At 40.9% G+C, this 17,952-nt stretch overlaps 1 protein-coding gene across 1 annotated transcript in view; it reads left to right on the top strand.

The window, feature by feature from the left end:
• LOC122794358 overlaps nt 1-17,952 on the top strand; it is a 362,344-nt gene that overhangs the window by 273,703 nt on the left and 70,689 nt on the right. The window contains exon 3 of the mRNA XM_044062684.1: nt 8,204-8,410. Coding sequence (XP_043918619.1) covers nt 8,204-8,410 — 207 coding nt within the window. The remainder of the gene's footprint in view (nt 1-8,203; nt 8,411-17,952) is intronic.

The following is a 17,952-nucleotide window of genomic DNA, read 5'->3' as shown; positions in this document are numbered from 1 at the left end:
CAAGACTAAGGAAAATTAAATGAAGGAAAGCACAGGCTTAGATGAGATCACAACAGATCTGGTCGCGATGGGAAGAAATGGCTCCTGATGTTCTTCATAGCACTATGGAGAGACATGTGCATCCCAGATGACTGGAGAGTAAGATACTGGTGCAAATGTACAAGAACAAAGGGGACATCCACAACTGGGTGTAGTACAGCGGTATCAGACTTCTGTCACACTGTATTAAAAGTTCTGGAAAGGTTGATTGATAAATGAAAATGCAGACTAGCAGAAAGTAAGATGGGAGATGAGCAGTTTAATTTCAGGTCAGGATGCAGCACAACCAACCTGATATTTGCATTGAGGCAGTTAGTTCAGAAGAAGCTACAGATGATAAAAATCATACAACTGGGCATTCCTGTTCTTGGAGAAATCATATGACAAGGTCCGAAGAAAGCTGATTTGGGCTGTCTTGTGGTAGTTCGCAGTCTCAGAAACACTAGTAGAATTAGTACAAGCTATGTGCAAGGACCAATGACTCAAGCATGAACAAGCTGTGTGCCAAGGACCAATGACTCAAGCATGAACAGTGTTTGTACTCACAGAGGGGCTCCTAGGGGGAATTTGTTTACATCTGCGTGCAGCTCTGAGACCATTGCTGTTCATACTGGTGATGGACTGCATTATCAAACAGATTGGAGGAGACATATCAGCAAAGTTGCTGTATGAAGGCAATTTGGCATTTTAGGCAGACTAAGTAAACACTTCAGCAAAGGATAGAGGAATGCAATCTAAAACTGAAGGCACATGGGATGAAACTTGAGTACAGATAAGAGAGTTGTAATGACAGCAATTGGAGGAATTCAGAAGAGGCTGAGATTTGAGATAGAAGGGAAAATAGTGGAACAAGTTAACGGCCTCAAGTAACTGGGGAGGTGTAGTTGAGGAGAAGGGAAGTCTGAATTTGGAGGTCAAAGCTAGAATCAGAGGAGAAGAGATGAAGTCTACTGGCACAGTGTGTCAGGTGTAGTGTATGACAGAAAAATGCCAAAGAAGCTGAAAAGTAAGGCATACAGAACAGTGGTACGACCAGTACTACTGTATGGTACAGAAACCTGGGCAGTTGAGGAAGCTAGAGGTGATGGAGATGAACTGCCTATGTTGGGTGGTAGGATGCACACTGTGTGACAGACAAAGAAATGAGGACTTCAGAGTAGAAGCCAAAGTAACTCCAATTGCAGAGAAAGTCAAAGAAATCAGATTACGGTGTTTCAAGCACATGTGCAGAGAAGCAGAAGATATCTGATGAAGAAGATTTTGGACAGCCTGGAAGAAGGCAAGATAAAACAAAGACATTCACCACAGAGGTGGATGGATTGTGTGAGAGAAGGTCTGCAACAGTCAAGTATGACTGTCAAAGAAAGTGGTAGAGTGGCATTGAATAGAGAGAGAGAGAGAGATAGCAACAGTTGAAGTGACAACCCAACCTCCTAGAAATTTTGAAAAGGGGGTTGATGATGATGATGGATGATGACAGAAAAATCACTCCCCCAGTGAGAATTCCTTAACCATTGTTTTCCTTCAAAAATATCATCTGTCTCTGTCAGCTTGCTACCTCCTACATGTCTCCTCATGACCGACCTCTCGGTTGCCATGGAATATGCCTGTGTCTTAGCATGGTGTAACATGATGACCGTCTGCTTTTGTCATGCTGCTGTAATGTGAGATTGCAGCCTTAGTGTCATTTTTGTTATGGGCCACTGTCTACCACACCTGGTCTCATAAAGTCTGGTCATCACCCCCTTCTTTAACAAATGCTGTGTTCATAGATTGTAAATGCCTGTAACAGGGCAGCATTTTCCATATGGCAGAAATTGTCTAGCCTCTGCAGTCGACCTCATCCTGCAGACATGCAAACACCTTCATGGCACTGGGTTATAGAGGATGCATTAGTGGGAGTGGTAGGGTGATGGTTACAGACAAAGGTGCATCCTAGTTATATGATACTATATTCACAGCAACAGCTATGGGGTTATGCCATACAATGGCTGGAGGGATAGATACGGGAAAAATGCAGCAGGCCTCCTTACTGACAAATGTGCACTTCCTGCAGAGATCTTGAATTTTTTTAAGACCAGCAGGCATGTATAATTTACACAGCTGGCCCTGATGCTAACATTACAGGGACAGCTTGAGAAATGCCATTGACACAACCCTACACAATTACACTTGAGATGGGTACACGAGAGTAAGCAATGGACTGGACTCACCACAGCAGGCTAATGTATGTTTTGCACATGTCGTATCCTCTATATAATTGTGCTAGGCATTTACACATGTCATGGATTACCGTGTTACTAGTAAAATCTAAAAAATGGAAATGCATGCTGGCATACTTATTTATGCTGCTAACCTTTTTTGTGAAGATTGATACAAATAATTTACCTCACACTTTCACAGTGCTGTATGATTCTTTGCATTACTGACATGAGCAGATAGTGCTACTTTTTCCTCATAATATTGCTGTCCAGATATCCAAGATTGTTTTCAAAATGTATTAACCCTAGCATTCAAAATATTGGTGTACCTCCAAAGCAAAGTAAAACCTTTGTGCATGGCTTTATTTTGCTACTGCATGTCTGTGAGTTAGAGCACAGTTTGCTTTCCATGTTCGCCTCTGCCAGCTTGTGCTTGTAGGAGACCTGTACAGTATTGAATGTCACACTGTTTCTCTGCTACTAGTGATTCAGAAATCACATTGAAACATGTTTCCCAGGCTATTATTTTGCTCCTTGTAAAAGTGTCAAGGTTTATATTGGCAACTTTTGCAAGTGCCCACTAGAGAATGCCTGCATTGTACATGAAGAACAAGATTATGCTTTTTTATCTCCTTCGCAGCCATTTGTAGAAATGCTTACAGGACCCTTATGATGATGCCTGCAAAAAATGCCTATTATTACTTGGCTGATAAGCTGTTTTCCACTGTGGACATCACATGGATGGGAGAATAGTTCAGGCATAGTTTATCAGGACATGCACTGCCAAAGTCCTGATGCTCTCAATCTGTGGAAGTGGAATTTAAGTGACATCACTCCAAATGATATAGTAACTGGATAACATATATATATATTTAGTCTTTCTTTTATCCACTTTTATGGTTAAGACTGTTGTTGCTACTGGCAAGTAGTCATCAAATTTAGTTTAGAAAATATGTGTATGCTACTGCCTAGATCTTTCAGGTCAGGTGGAGAGGAAGGTGGTGGCAACATTTAATGCAGTTTATATACTACATTTCATGTGAGTTTCTGCAGGGACCTGTGCTGCAATGGGGTTATGCTGCACCTTTCTCAAGGCCTGCACACTGCCCGGTCTGTCCCAGTGTATAACTGTGCCATATTCTGTGTAAGTATATTAGTGTATCTGCCAGGGACACACACTTGCATGCTGTCTGTTACACTGCAAAGGGAGCATATGCGTGGGACAATTTGTGTTGTTCTGACATCTTATCTTACCCTTGTCATGGTTCCCTGAGGTTCCTTTTCTCTTTTAACACTAGCAGAATATGAGAGTAATCATGTCAGCTACAAATGGAAGCAGGAGACTAACCATCATTAGTGCCTGATGCCTGGAGAGCAGCCACTGTGACTCCCCTACCTAAGGGTTGTTCCTCTGTGTATCCAGGCAGTTGTAGACCCATCATCCTCACCATCCTTATATGTAAAGCCATGGAAAGTATCACTGCAGAACTCATTTATGCAGACACAGGCAACTTAACTGATGTAGGGCCCTATTAGTTTGGTTTTGTAAAGGGCAAATCCTGTCTTCTGAACTTTGTGAGCTTCTTTGAATACAGGCTGTGGGCAGTGGTCACTCAGTTCACATTGCTTTTCTTGATCTGGCTGAGGGTTTTGACGCCAGCTCCCATGCTGGTATTGTTAAAAAAAATAGATAAACTCAATGTAAACCCCTATGTTATTTGCTGGATTGCAAACTGGCTATCCAACAAATCCCAAGTTGTAAAAGTTGCTCATATCTGCTCTGAATGTAAAATTTTAACTAGTCAGGTACCATAGGGTCATTGCTAGGCCCTTTCCTATTTGGAATTTATTTTGCAGACATGCAGTCCAATATCCCAAAAATGTGGCTGACCAGTTTGCTTATGACAACAAACTGAGCACTGTTATCTGCTGATCCACTGATACTAAAAAGCTCCAGTAAGGACTGGAATTTGCACATATCTGGCATACTAAAATGGTCACAAGTTTAATGCAAACAAGTGCAGCATAATAACATTTACATTAACACTGGGGAGAAGTTCAGTGGGCAGATTGGGCAGTGGTAGAAAACAGCATTTCCAGTATGAGCCAATAGAAGATGTGGTTGAGAGCATAAGGACTGTCCAGAATTAAGGGATACTGTCCAGAAAATGGAAAGGACAGCATATTGTCCAGAAAAAAATACCAGGAGATTAAAGATTAATTTTCTTTTAATTTAAAAAAAAAACTTTTTTTTTTTTTTTGGTGTTCTTTAAGAACACCCTTCGCATCTGATTGCACACAGACGCAGAAGATGAAAACAGTATTTTGCTTCTGTGTGACTGATTGTTTACGTCTGATTTCCGTGCACGTGGAATTTGAATTCTTGAAGACATTTGAACTGTGCAGTGGACTACAAACAGACATGTTTCAAATGTGATTCAGGTATTTATGAAATATTGCAGTTTTACCTATTTGTTCCACAGTCTGTTTGCATATATAGAGGAAGCAGAATGTGGAGTTCATAGCTATACAGTAATATTTCAAAGTACTGTTATTGGATATCAAGTAGCTCTGTTGCTGGCTAAAGTTGCAAGCAATAAAGTTACTAAGTCTGAATGACTCCTTGAATATTAAATGCATTTTGAAACAGAAGGCTACTAAATTATGATACTGTTTTTATTTATGATGCTGTTTTACTCTTGTTTTCACTAAGTGATAAGTAGAATATTTCTGTTGCACTTGATTATGCATTTCATTATTATTGGTGGGGACATAATCATTTAATGTGATCAAAGAAGTCTTTTAAATGTTTCTTTTTCTGGATGAATTAATTTCTGGTGACAGATGTAGTCACAGACGTCTGGAAAATATCAGTAACTGGTGCTATACAAATGTAATGTATCCAAAAGTGCAAGTGTGATAAGCCTGAGGATGCTGTTGTACTAATCAAATCTAGTTGTGTCAAATACTGACAGACAATTTAAGCACACCTCTCTCTCTATAAAGATGACGGATGCCAAACCAGTATTCAGTGGGATCATGTCAGAAGATCATGTGATCAACGTGTACATTCATGTATCTGATTTTATGACTCATTATAAACCTGAGTACCACATACACATAATACTGCATACATACATACATACCACATACATGATACTGAATACATACATGTATATAATATATATATATATATATATATATATATATATATATATATATATATATATATATATATGGGTCTACCTGATAACACCGACAACGAAATAACCAACAAAACAAAACCAAAAAAAAAAGAAAGTTCAAAAACGCGAAACTTCACATGCCCGATAAACCACAATCCCGACAATCAACAAAACAAATACCTTTCCGGAAAAATACACACACAACACAAGCATACCAAAAACCTTACAGACCTACACTAAAGCTTACATACACAACTGTCTATGCACTAACCTTAACCCAAACCCTAACCCTCAAATCCGTCACTATCGCACACTTAACTTACCTGCACCCTAACACACTTAACCCGCCCCTAAACCTAAAGTCCGTCACTATCGCACACTTACCTGACCCACACCCTACCCTAACGTCCATCACTATCACACACTTACCTTACCCACACCCTGACCCTAAAGTCTGTCCGTATCGCACACTTACCTTAACATGTCGGTGTTCTCAGCGTCGGGATTCTCAACTGTCAGTCTTCTCCATTGTCGATCTTCTGGTGTCGGTGTTCTCGTCGTCAGCGTTTAGAAATTTCGACATTTTCAGGTAGACCCATATATATATATATATATATATATATATATATATAAGTCCCTCACTTTTTTCTTGAATGACGATTCTTCAGCAAACACAGGGGGTGTGGTTTAATGCCAGTTGTATGGATAGCCATGCAGTAGAAATGTTGATATTGTGTAATGTTAAGATAGGTAAGGGAGGATGGAGGGGTGAGAGTGTTTCTGCATGTGTATGTGAGGTAGGTTTAGGATTGGGGAGTAAAAGATAGGTATTATATATTTGTGTACGAGTTTGTGTATTTTAGGGTTAGCGTCAAGGTTAGGTTAGGGGATAAAAATGTGTCTTGTGTAGTGGCAGTGTTATAGGATGGATCTAATGAAGGTAAGGCATATGGTTATGGCTGAGGAAAGAGGCAGCATTTTAGAGTTAGCACCTGTTACTGGCCAGATGCATTTTCTTTGAATGTGGGTTTTCCATGCTGTTTCAGTGAATGCAAGTTTCAAAGGCAGAAAGGTTTTAATTCTAAGTCTATTTTCATTGTGAAATTGTATTACTTTATTTAGCAGATATCTACCAGTGTTTGTGTTATAAAATTTAAAATAAAAGTTTTAAATTAAGTCCAAATATCTGTAATCTTTGTAGAAGTAAAGCAGAAAACATTATGCTCACTGGGAGTTTTGAACATTGTTTATGGCAACCGGGAAGAAATGGAGAAATAGCCAAGTAATGGGACACTGGAATGGCTACGTGGGAGGGGACAGTGGTATCGAAATTACATGTATTTTGCTTTCAAGTACATGTCCAGAATTTTTGACATGAAAAGTTAGCAACCCTATGAGAGCATAAAAATAGCTTTTTGTTGAAAAACAAATACATTTGACAAAAAATAAGAATGTCAAGTCCTGCTCCAGCATTGCCTTTTTTGTCCCAGGGAAGTACAGGATGTAAAAAAAATGTTCTTCCACATATCAGTCATCCTCTCAAGTTACTGACACTGTATGCAGAAACTTGTGGTCTACATTGCAGTTAGAAAGATAGTGACTTTCAGAAGAGCCTCAGATGACTACTGGTGGGGAGGATCCATCTCTTAGTCCCAGGCATAGATCAGAGGATCATCAGAGACAAAAGTAATTTTGAATCAGGTTGTGGTCTTGTCTGTGTTTAGGTAAGTCTGATGTTAAACCAGACCCCTGGTCTGTGCAAGTGTTGAGCCTTTCCTTAGCTAACAAGACTTAAGTCTCACCAGTTCACCATTTAACTAAAAGATGAGTGGGCCAGGAGATACATACTTCCAGCGTCCACTCTGAAAGGAATGCATTATGGGGTACCAATGACAACCAGCCATTTCCTGGAGAGTAGCCCTTTGAGTCAGTTATCACATATCTGCAGAGTAGGTGGCAGTGGAACCCTCGGGTCAATCTGCCTGGGCTTTGTAGATCAGGTGCTAGAATCCTATCTGATTTCTTCAGTGCAGCACATACCCCATAGAACATAGCAGTTTGATTAAGTTTTAACCTTCCTCTTGAGCAGAGTAAAATTGTTATATTTTCAATTCAATGCCTGGAGCAGATGAGAGGATTATCTGTCCAACTCTGCATGGCCTGCAAACTTGTTACTTTGTTTGGAACATTACTTGCACACTGTCCAACATGTTTCTTGATTTGTTTTTTTCCATACCTCTGCCAAGTACAACAAAACAATGAAAGATCTGAAAGTATTATATGGTTGAAATATAATATAGATACTTTCATATAATCCGTAAGTTCATTTAATTTTCAAATATGTCCGTGTTGCCCACATAACAAACTGCCAATTTCTCAAAATTTGGCAAGCATCACAGCATCAGTAGGGGGTAAAGTTACAATATGAAGGTCCGTCACCTTATTGAGCTCAGCCATGCAGTATGTATTTGTTAGACAGAGAACCATGTTTTTGCTATCAGGTAAGAATGCAATGAGCTCTTATCATAACCATTCATGTTGCTAGTCATAAGTTATCCAGGTCTCATGTATGTAGTCATTTGCATAATTCAGTTAAATTCCTTGAAATGATATGGTGAACATTGATTTGAAAAACTGAATTTTGTCTGCTCATTGTTGCCTCTGACATTAATCTGGCAGTCCACAGTTGTGTTTAGTAAATTGGCAATATATACCTTAAACACAGTAACACAGTTCTTCACAGTCGTTCATAAGTATTTACTTGTCTCTCCTGTCTAGAGTTTGCTGTACAAGTACATTGTTCTACTTCAGCATTTGAAGCAGACACTGCATTCTTCAACAAGGTTTGCCAGGATCTGAAAGGACATGGGCTTCACTTGAGAAAGGAAGATTACACTGCTGAGTCTGACAAGCTGCTGTTGCTTTTTTGTCCTAGTTTTTCTCGCACTGGAACGGACATTGATTCTGCTCTAAGCAGTATTAAGTGTAAGTATAATTGTACAGCTCAGATTATAAACAATTGTTGTCCCATTTTCCAGCACTGAATTCTTGATGACATCTACAAGTTTAATGTAGCTCTTGCTTTAAGTGAGGGTTTGCTCTTAAAATTGCTCTTAAAAGCCAGCACTGTGTCACAGAGAGATAAAGATCTAACTATGGCCCTAGCAACCAAAGGCTCAATTAGTTTCTTTGGTGTCTGAGATGCTGGCAGAGATGAATGATCCGTGCCAATCCTGGGGAGGGGTGCATGTACTCAGCGGATGTGCAGGGAGTGTGCTGATTTGAGGGGAATGGCAGTATACATTGGCTAAGTTGCCACTGAGGTGGAAAATACACCAGTGCATTCCCACTGCACATCCACCCTGGATATCTACTGGTTGTGTAGGGGAGGAAAAGTTGGGATATAACAGAAAAGCAGTCCTCTGCGTAGTATCATACTACCCCAGGTGCCTTGAACTCCTCACTGATCTTGAACACAAGAATGAGTAAGTCCAGGATATGAAGGAAAGCCTGGTAGACCCAGTGGATAATGAGACATCCTGGTAAATGCTGATTGCCAGCTGCAAGGAGCAAAAAAAAAAGTTTTTTTCAGCAGTTATTCTGCTCTTAGAGGACATTATCCCCACAATTGACTACATTTATTCATCAGTGCTTTATTTTCTACCACATCTTATAGTTCTTTCTTACCAGTTCTGTTTGCAGTTATAACAAGAAAAGGTTTGCATCTATGACTATACTGGCAAAAAGTCATAGAATGATTTTCCAGTTGCAAGTTCCCAAACAGGATCACTACCATTTTCCCTCTTCTGCTTTATCCGACTCCATAATATAAAAGGCTTGCACTATTTTCAAGTTACTAAAACATGTAGTCAGTCAGAACCAACACATGAAACTTGAAATTCCTTAATTTTGCACCTTCTAGAGAGAGTTTTGTCCTCTCACAGCATGCATATATGCAGATTTAACAGAATAAATCATATGTCCTGTATGTTTCATTCTGTAATGTTTAAACATCTCAGTAGACCTTGGGATTTTAACTGCCTTTGAAAACCATTTGACCTTCTCCTACATAACTTCACACATTCCTGATCATAAGAAGTTACTAGGCCCTTACAAGCCTAGCTAAAGTCTTGCCCTTATTTCCACGATCAGAAGCTATTTCCCCTGTCCAAGAGGGACAGAGGTGGAATCCCCAGAGTGAATTTACGGTCACCCAAACAATCATCTAGATTGTGTTTAAAGAGGGCCAATAGGGTGCTTTGTTTGACATGAAGATGAAGTTTGTTCCAAAGGTGTGGTAACCTCTGGGAGGCAAATCTGTCCCACCAACAGGTTTTATTAATGTCACATATCAGGTTAAGGTCTTTAGAGTGAGTAACCTATGTGCCATTTGACTTCCGGATATGAAGCATTTTCAGTAACGCAGAGTCAGAGATTGCTTGATATGCAAGGCAGAAGATCACCACTGAGTAGTCTGTATGAAACAGAATAAAGTGACAGTGATTTCAGACGATCCCCATAGGATAGATGGTGAAGACCTAGAATTTTCCTTGTGAGAACCCTTTGTGGCATTGTACTCAATTATTGGCCTGAAGAGGGAGGAGTACAGGAAGGTAATAACTTTTTTTTTTCTGGAGGCAATGCCCTTACTTATGAGATGAGCAATATAGATTGCCCTTTTTTCACTGTGGAGACATGGTGGTCAAAGGTAAGGTTGCTGTCAACCTGTGAGTCCTGGTCTCTCACCACTGAGTGTGTACTTAAGGTGTTGTAATTATTGTGGTAGTTAGCAGGAACATTGCTTTTACCGAAAGGTATAATAATACATTTTTTGCATGTGACTTTGGCACCAATCATTTGTTTGTGCAAGACCCTCTTGTAGGATATTGACATTATTTGGAGATTCAATGACTGCTCCCAGTTTGCAGTCATCAGCAAACTTTGTCAGCCACAGACCTTTAGTTTTTGCTTCCACTTCAGAGAAGTAGCTTCCAAACATTAGAGGTCCCAGGACTTATCCCTGTGGAAAATACACTGGTTATAGGTCTGCTGTTGGAGGTGGATTCCCCTATTTTGACTATACGAGTTCTGTCAGTGAGCGAGTTAGCAACCCATCTAACGATTTAAGGGTTGATGCCTATTTGAGTTTGTCAATGGTGCCTGTGTGGGGGATAGTGTCATATGCCTTGGCTAGGTCCAGGTAGGCTGTATGCACAGATTTCCCCTTATCCAGGGCCTTGGTGAGTGTCTCAAAGAAGTCCACCAGGTTTAACAGGCATGATCTCCATTTGACATATCCAAACTGAGTAGGATCAAGTGTTTGGAGATTACCTATATCTTTGTTGATAAGGTCCATGATGGTTTGCTCCATGGCCTTGCAGATAAGGCTAGTCAGGCTAATAGGTCTATAATTCCCAGGGTCAAAGGAAGCACCACTTTTGTGTAAGGGAATAATCAAATTTGTATCCCTTCTGTCTCTCAAATTTTTATTACTTCTGGCCTTTATAAACAATTAAGGAAAATTATCTCTGTAAGTTTTATATATCATCATTAAGAAAATGTTTTGTATACGAAAGGGAAAAGTAACCCAGGTTTATTATTCTGTTTATGTAATTCTTGCTTCTGGAGCCCATCACGTTCTAGGTCTCTCATCTGAATTTTCTGTTTTGTGAGTCAGATTTACTAACAAACCCCACACATTGTGATACTCCAGAGATGGCTTCATTGCATTGTTGAATAGTGTGAGCACAACAACAGGTGGTCCATCTCAAAGAATAAGACACCAGTTTTCTTGTTTATGGTCGTTGTTATTCTAGTAACATGGTGTTAAAAAGTTTGATGCCAGAGTAGAGTGCAGAACATTTTATACTCTCTAATCTTTAGGATAGGCTTATCAACAGTAGAATAGTGGTACCATTAATTCTCTTACTCAAGTCTGATATCATAGCTTCCTCTGCCCAGGTCCATATAGCCAGACCTGCTAATATCAAAAGAGCATGCTTCAGTGCCTGCAAATGGCCATCTGTGGAAGGCAGAAAGAGGAGTGTGAGTCCTTTCACATTTTCTGAATATGATAGCTGTGGAGGGCACCTAAACTAGGGAACAGGAAGAAGGTACCTCACTTTAGTCAGGTACCGTACCAGACCAGCAGGACTTTGTAAGGAATATACCATCCTCCTGCAAAGTTCACCCATTAAGTGAACTCACATTTATTATAAGTAAAGAGTTCCTACTTGGGGTGGGGGGAGTCGAGCTTATTCCTGTCATCTGCCAGTCAGAAGCAAGAGAGAGGGCTACCCCCTATATGCCCATCAACCAACTTGAAGGGTGCAGTAAAGAGTGTCTGCAAAACATTGTCTTCATTCAAGTGTGTGGCTCATACCCACTGTGATGTCCCTCCTCTGGGCCAGTAATCAAGGAGCCTCAGTCCTCACCACTAACACCGGTGGGGAACAGTCACTTAGAACAAAAATGGATATACACAGTATTTCCCCGATGCAGCTCTCTGCACCAAGCACAATTCCCCTTAAGAGCACACAGGGAGTGGAGTATACTCCAATCCTGGGGGTGGATTTCCCTGTCCAGGCCACAAGTAAGACTCCACCTGCTGTGTGTCCCTGTTCCAAGTAGCTGACACATACACTCTTGAGATTTAATTCACACACACACACACACACACACACACACACACACACACACACCTATATACACACAAACTCCTGAGAAAGGCTGGCATAGATTTACCCACTATACCACCTTCACCCAGACTATAAGGAAGATTACTGCCACCAGCCAGCTACTTTAAGGCTCTTGCCAGGGTAAACCGTTGCTGTTAGTAAAATTACTACTTATACAAAAGTAATGTTTCCAAGCGACGACTTTCAGGAGCATGAAGCCACAGCGTCACCAAATAAATGCAATTCATCTCCAAGGATAAACTGTTTTCTAAAAGACCAGCCACAGTGAAAGCAGGGGGGGGTCTTATTTTGCCCTCTGGCTTTCTAAAGAAACTAAATCTCTCATGCATAAACTTGACAATACTTGGAAGGGCTGGACTAAGACTAAACAACCTTCCCTACTTCACAAGTACAAAGAACTTTGGAACCTTGTCAAAAGACATGTCTGTAAGGACAAAAAAATCATACTATAACTCTCCCCAGAATAACTGAAAATCAATCCACAGAAATTCTGGTCCACCTTAAACAAAATTCTCAATCCCAAGTGCCCTTCTAATCCCTCCCCTTCCCCAAACAACACTCCTGTAGAAACTGCTACCCTTCTCAACAGACACTTCATTGACACTGTCCAAAAACTCACACCCTCAAATTCCAACACAAATTCCACCTCTATCCCTCCCAAGCCACAAAAAAGTAATCTTTTTACCTACAAATCATTTCCAACTTCTTACATTAAATCACTCCTTCTGAAGTTTAAACCCTGCTCTCCCTCCTCAGACAGTCTCCCACCCATTTTTCTCAGATTAGCTGCAGAATCTATAACCTATACAGTATCCATTTTAATCAATAGATCTATCCAGGATGCAACAGTGCCAGAGATTTGGAAGTCCTCCTTCACTATCCCCTTGCATAAAGGGGGGAGCTCAACAGACTCATCAAATTTTTGTCCAATTGCCATCCTCTCTCCTCTCTCCAAAATTCTGGAAAAATGTATACACTCACAACTCCTAAACTATCTCCTCCAACAGAACTTCCTCACTCCCACCCAACATGGCTCTCCTAAACAAGCTCCTCCAACAGAATCTCCTCACTCCCACAAAACATGGCTTCCGCTGTAACCACAGCACCTCTACAGCCCTCCTGTCTTTTACACATACAATAGCTGAGGCCCGCAATAATACCCTCCTAATAGCCAGCCTTTTCCTTGACCTCTCTAAAGCCTTTGGCACTGTCTCTCATCCTATGCTTCGAACTAAACTTTCCAACCTCAGTCTGTCTCCTTCCACCCTAGCCTTCTTCTCTAGTTATCTGTCTCATAGACAGCAATCTGTTTGATGGCTCTCCTCCTGTTCACCCTACCTCCCAGTGACAACCGGGGTACCTCAAGGCTCCATCTTGGGTTCCCTCCTGTTCAATATCTTTACAAATGAACTTCATACCTCCTGCAAACAATCTGCTCTAATTCAAGACGTAGACGGCTCAACTCTTATCTGCACTTCCAGCAGTATCTCTGACCTTCACATTCTTACCCAGGACACTTTTCTATCTGTTGAAAAATGGCTGGCTGATAATTTACTCATCCTAAACCCTAAAAAAAAAACCTCCTGCTATTCATCCCACGTTCACTCTGTCACCCAAAATCTACCTTTCTCATCTCATCCTCCAATAACACCACCATACAACCTGACTCTCACACAAAGCTTCTAGATGCCATCACTGATGACAAACTTAAATTTAACCTACACTTCCTTCAAAGTATAAAAAAAATTCACCTAAAACTGGGTATGCTCTACCAAAACCGTAGAGTCCTGACCTCTAATGCTAGACTGTCCCTGGCACAGGCTCTTCTTCTCACCTCCCATCTCTATGCCACCCCAATGCTAACTAATATTCAGTCCACTATCCTGACCAGACTCCAACAAACCTACCACAAAATAGCAAGATTCATCACAAACTCCCCACATTATTCACACCACTGCCTCACACTCAACTCACTACAAGGGCTAGAACTCCCGCAACAACTCCTTCTATCTGAGTTACAAATTATTCATCCTATACTTTATAAACCATCCTCCTGCCCTGCTCTTTCTTCTTTAGTATCCATCTACACTCCAACTCGCACACTTCGTATTTCAAACCAACAACTCCTTGACATCTACCAACCCAAAAAAAAAATATCGGTGAACTACTATATAAATCCACTTTATCCCAAGTCTGGAATAAGCTTCCATCCCACTTATGCTCCATTACACACCCTATACAATTTAAGAAAGAACTCCGACTACACTTTATAAGGACCAAAACTTGTACTTGTCATGACCCTACCTAACTCCAGTACTGTTCTTTATTCCACAATCTCATACAACTTCACAGCATATTTTTCCCCACATATTTTACACTAGCATCATATTACGCCTCCGGATATCCCTTCCACCCTATTCCTGCACTGTCATCTCTCACACCTCATAATTTGTACTATTCCTGTAATACTACAACTTAATATACACCTTACCACACCACATTAAAAAAAAAAATATATATATATATATATATATATATATATATATATATATATATTACGTATAGTACTTTTTTTTTGTTACTGATCTTACCCTATTATGCCTCTTTAACTTAACACAGTGAATTGCTTTGAATTGTACTTCTAAAAGTAACTGTTTTTGAATTGTAAACTAAACTGTTATGTATACTTTAATTGTCTGTAACTGGAGCTTTTCTCCTCCTGTCTCCACTGAAAAAGGGTTTCTGGCCCAGCTGAGCAAACACAGTTAACAAATGTCCATAAATATAAATAAAAATATATTTAATAGCAAATAAAATAGAAAACATGAAAATACTGAATATTTATTTACAGTAAACACCAGAGGTTCGGTTCACAAGAAGTATAAAAATAACATAAACGGAGAGACTCAGACAGATACAGAAAAACAATATTTTACTAGTTTCACTATTTTCCTAACTGAATGAATTACTATTCCCTACTTACTTGCTAGTGCAAGGCAAGATGAAGTCGATAGGTGTCTTTGTTGTCAGTTCCAATAACAGAGTGCCGATTGCCGCTATAACATCTCTCACTAATATCTAAAATAATTTCAGTGGTGTCTATAAAATGACATAATATCTGATCACCTGATTCTGTGGTTTCTACACTACCCCCCTGACTAGAAACTGAACCAGGATCTAACACAGATGTGTCACAATACACATCTAGAGCTTTGTCAAGGCATCTGGAGACTGTAAATCAATTTCAACTTTCATTTCTCCTGTAGAAACTAATCAGCCATTCTCTGGCACCCAAGGGTAGCAGATGGTCATTGTGTTTCACTGTTGCAGTCATTACAATTGGGTTATCCTGCTGGCAGGCTACCCGCAGTCGGCCTGAATTCCAAAGTCTAGGGCTGGCGTCGGTTGCCGTCGCCTCCTCCCTGACGTCAGTACGCCAGGGGTATAAAAGATGCAGCCGACGCCAATTTCTTCAGTCTTTCTTGCCGCGCGGTGCCCAAAGCAAAAGCAGTTCGCAAGTGCCAGTCGGCTGACTGCTGAGATTTTCGTATTTGAATTTCACATCCGAAGTCTTCATTAAAAGCTAAGTACCTCGTTGAGGAAACTTTTTTCTTGCTCCAGACCGATGTCAGAAAAAGTTAATAATTGTATTTCTTGTGGGAGGCAAATACCTCATAAGGACTTCTATTCTTACTGTTTTCCTTGCCTAGACCCTGATCACGACGTTGCTGATTGTCGGTTTTGTGCTAGATTTAACCAACGCACTGTTAAGCGTCTGTATGATTTTGCATTTCACTACTTTGGCAGAAGATTTAATTACACGATGTCGTCGGATGGCCATCCAACTACCGCAATTCACAAGAAACGCAAAGAAAAAGAAAAGGACAGGCATCCGAGACCCAAAACGGACGACGAGACTTCTTCTAAGCCAGTCGCCGGTTCTCAGTGAGGCGCTTTCACAGCCCCTGATGCCCACTACCTTAGAGCCACAGACCGCTACCAACTCCCACATGGACCCAACTAGGCCACTGGAAACTCAAGGAATTGGAACCTCGGAAACTATTCCCTCAGATGGGTCCGGAGCCGCTGAGCAGGCATCGGCTTCTGAGGGTATTTTCAGGCCTACACACTTATATGTTAAAACTACTTCAGCTTCAAAGGCAAAGACTAAAGCACCTCTAAAGACAAAGAAACAAGTACAACAGCCCCATGGACAGGCCTCCATGCCTAAAAAACAGATGCTCAAAATGGCCGAAGACCTAATTACTTTCATCAGGGGTTCCCATCCCCCTCCTGATAAAGAGGCCTAGGCAAGAGACAGAATATAAATCTTCAGATCAGGTTTCCATTTCTTCTGATTCCTCTTCTGATCAGGAATACTCTCTTCCTCCCTATGAGGATTCTGATGCTGAAGAATCTATCCCTTCAGCCTCTCCTCCTGAGGATTATTCCTTTGGGGAAACTCTGCATACCATGAGAGAGCACTTCTACTGGGAGAGCCAAGATTTTTCAGAATCCAAGAAAAGACTCAGAGACTTCCTTTTACTACCTCAGCACAGGCCGCTTGCTATTCCACCTGTGTTAGACATTGTAGATGATGTATTTTCAGAGTCCAGTCTGACTCCTGACTCTTTACCTCCAGCTCCTGTTAAGCTAGACAGATACTTCAGGGTTCCTGATTCACATAAATTTCTATTTAAAAACCCTGCTGCTGACCCAGAAACTATCTCTCAGGGTCCCAAAGGAGGCAAGGCTTCCACTGCAAAAAACCCTACCCCCTCTGACAGGGATTCTAGAGCACTGGACAGATGGGGAAAAAAGATTTACACTTCTGCTACATTGGCTATAAGGGCTTTAAATTGTCAGTTTCATATGCTTAAATATCAGCAATATATTATGTCACTGCTTAAACAGAAAATGTTGAGAAATTCTGAATGCGCAGAAAACAAAGAAATGCAGGATTTATTGCATGCAGCTGAACAAGTGGGAAAGCATACTTTGCAATGTGGTTTTGATTCTCTGGAGGCCTCCTGCAGGGCCGCTGTTATGGGTTCTGTCATTAGGAGGTATGCTTGGTTAAAGGAACAGAATCTGCTTGATCATGTTAAAGCAAAATTATTAGATGCTCCATTACAGCATGATACCTTGTTTGGTGTTAAAGCAGAAGAGGTGTTGAAGAAAATGGAGGACAAAGCTAAATCTATGCAAACAGTCAAGGATTTCTTACAGGTATAACCTCCAAGATTTAGCAGGCACTGGCCTGCAAAGAATTGGTCCTTTCCAGTGTCAGACAAACCACAAAGAGGCAGATACAGACGCCCTAGACGCAGATCCCAGCCCCAAGGCTCATACAGGTATAAACAATGGGGTGCTTCTACCTCCAAAAGCGGAGAAGACAAATCACAGCCATACAGGAAACAGTCCCAATGACTTCCCCCTGCCTGCGCCAAGCACTTATCTTCTGGCAGCACCTTTAGGGGGAAAACTAGCACTTTTTTCTCAAAATTGGCACATAATAACCCAGGACAAATGGGTCTTGGACATAGTGTCACGAGGCTACAGGTTTCACTTTCACACCCTGCCAAGGGCAAACGGTATGCCAGACCTGCCAGAAAATCAATGGACAGAGGCACAAAAGCAAGTGTCAGCTCTCATGGACATGAGGACCATTCAGCAAGTACCACAGCAAGTGCAGGGACAAAGATTTTACTCAAGACTTTTCTTGGTGCCCAGAAAGGGCAAAGCCTGGAGACCAATACTGGAGCTATCTATTCTAAACACATAACTGGATATTCCAAAATTCAAAATGTTGACTCTACAGCAGCTTCT

The sequence above is a fragment of the Protopterus annectens genome, chromosome 2.part1 (assembly GCF_019279795.1).
Source record: "Protopterus annectens isolate FY-2018-M chromosome 2.part1, PAN1.0, whole genome shotgun sequence".
Classification (NCBI taxonomy): Eukaryota; Metazoa; Chordata; order Ceratodontiformes; family Protopteridae; genus Protopterus; species Protopterus annectens.
Note: the sequence above shows the minus strand (reverse complement) of the source record. Positions and strands in the feature narration are given on the sequence as shown.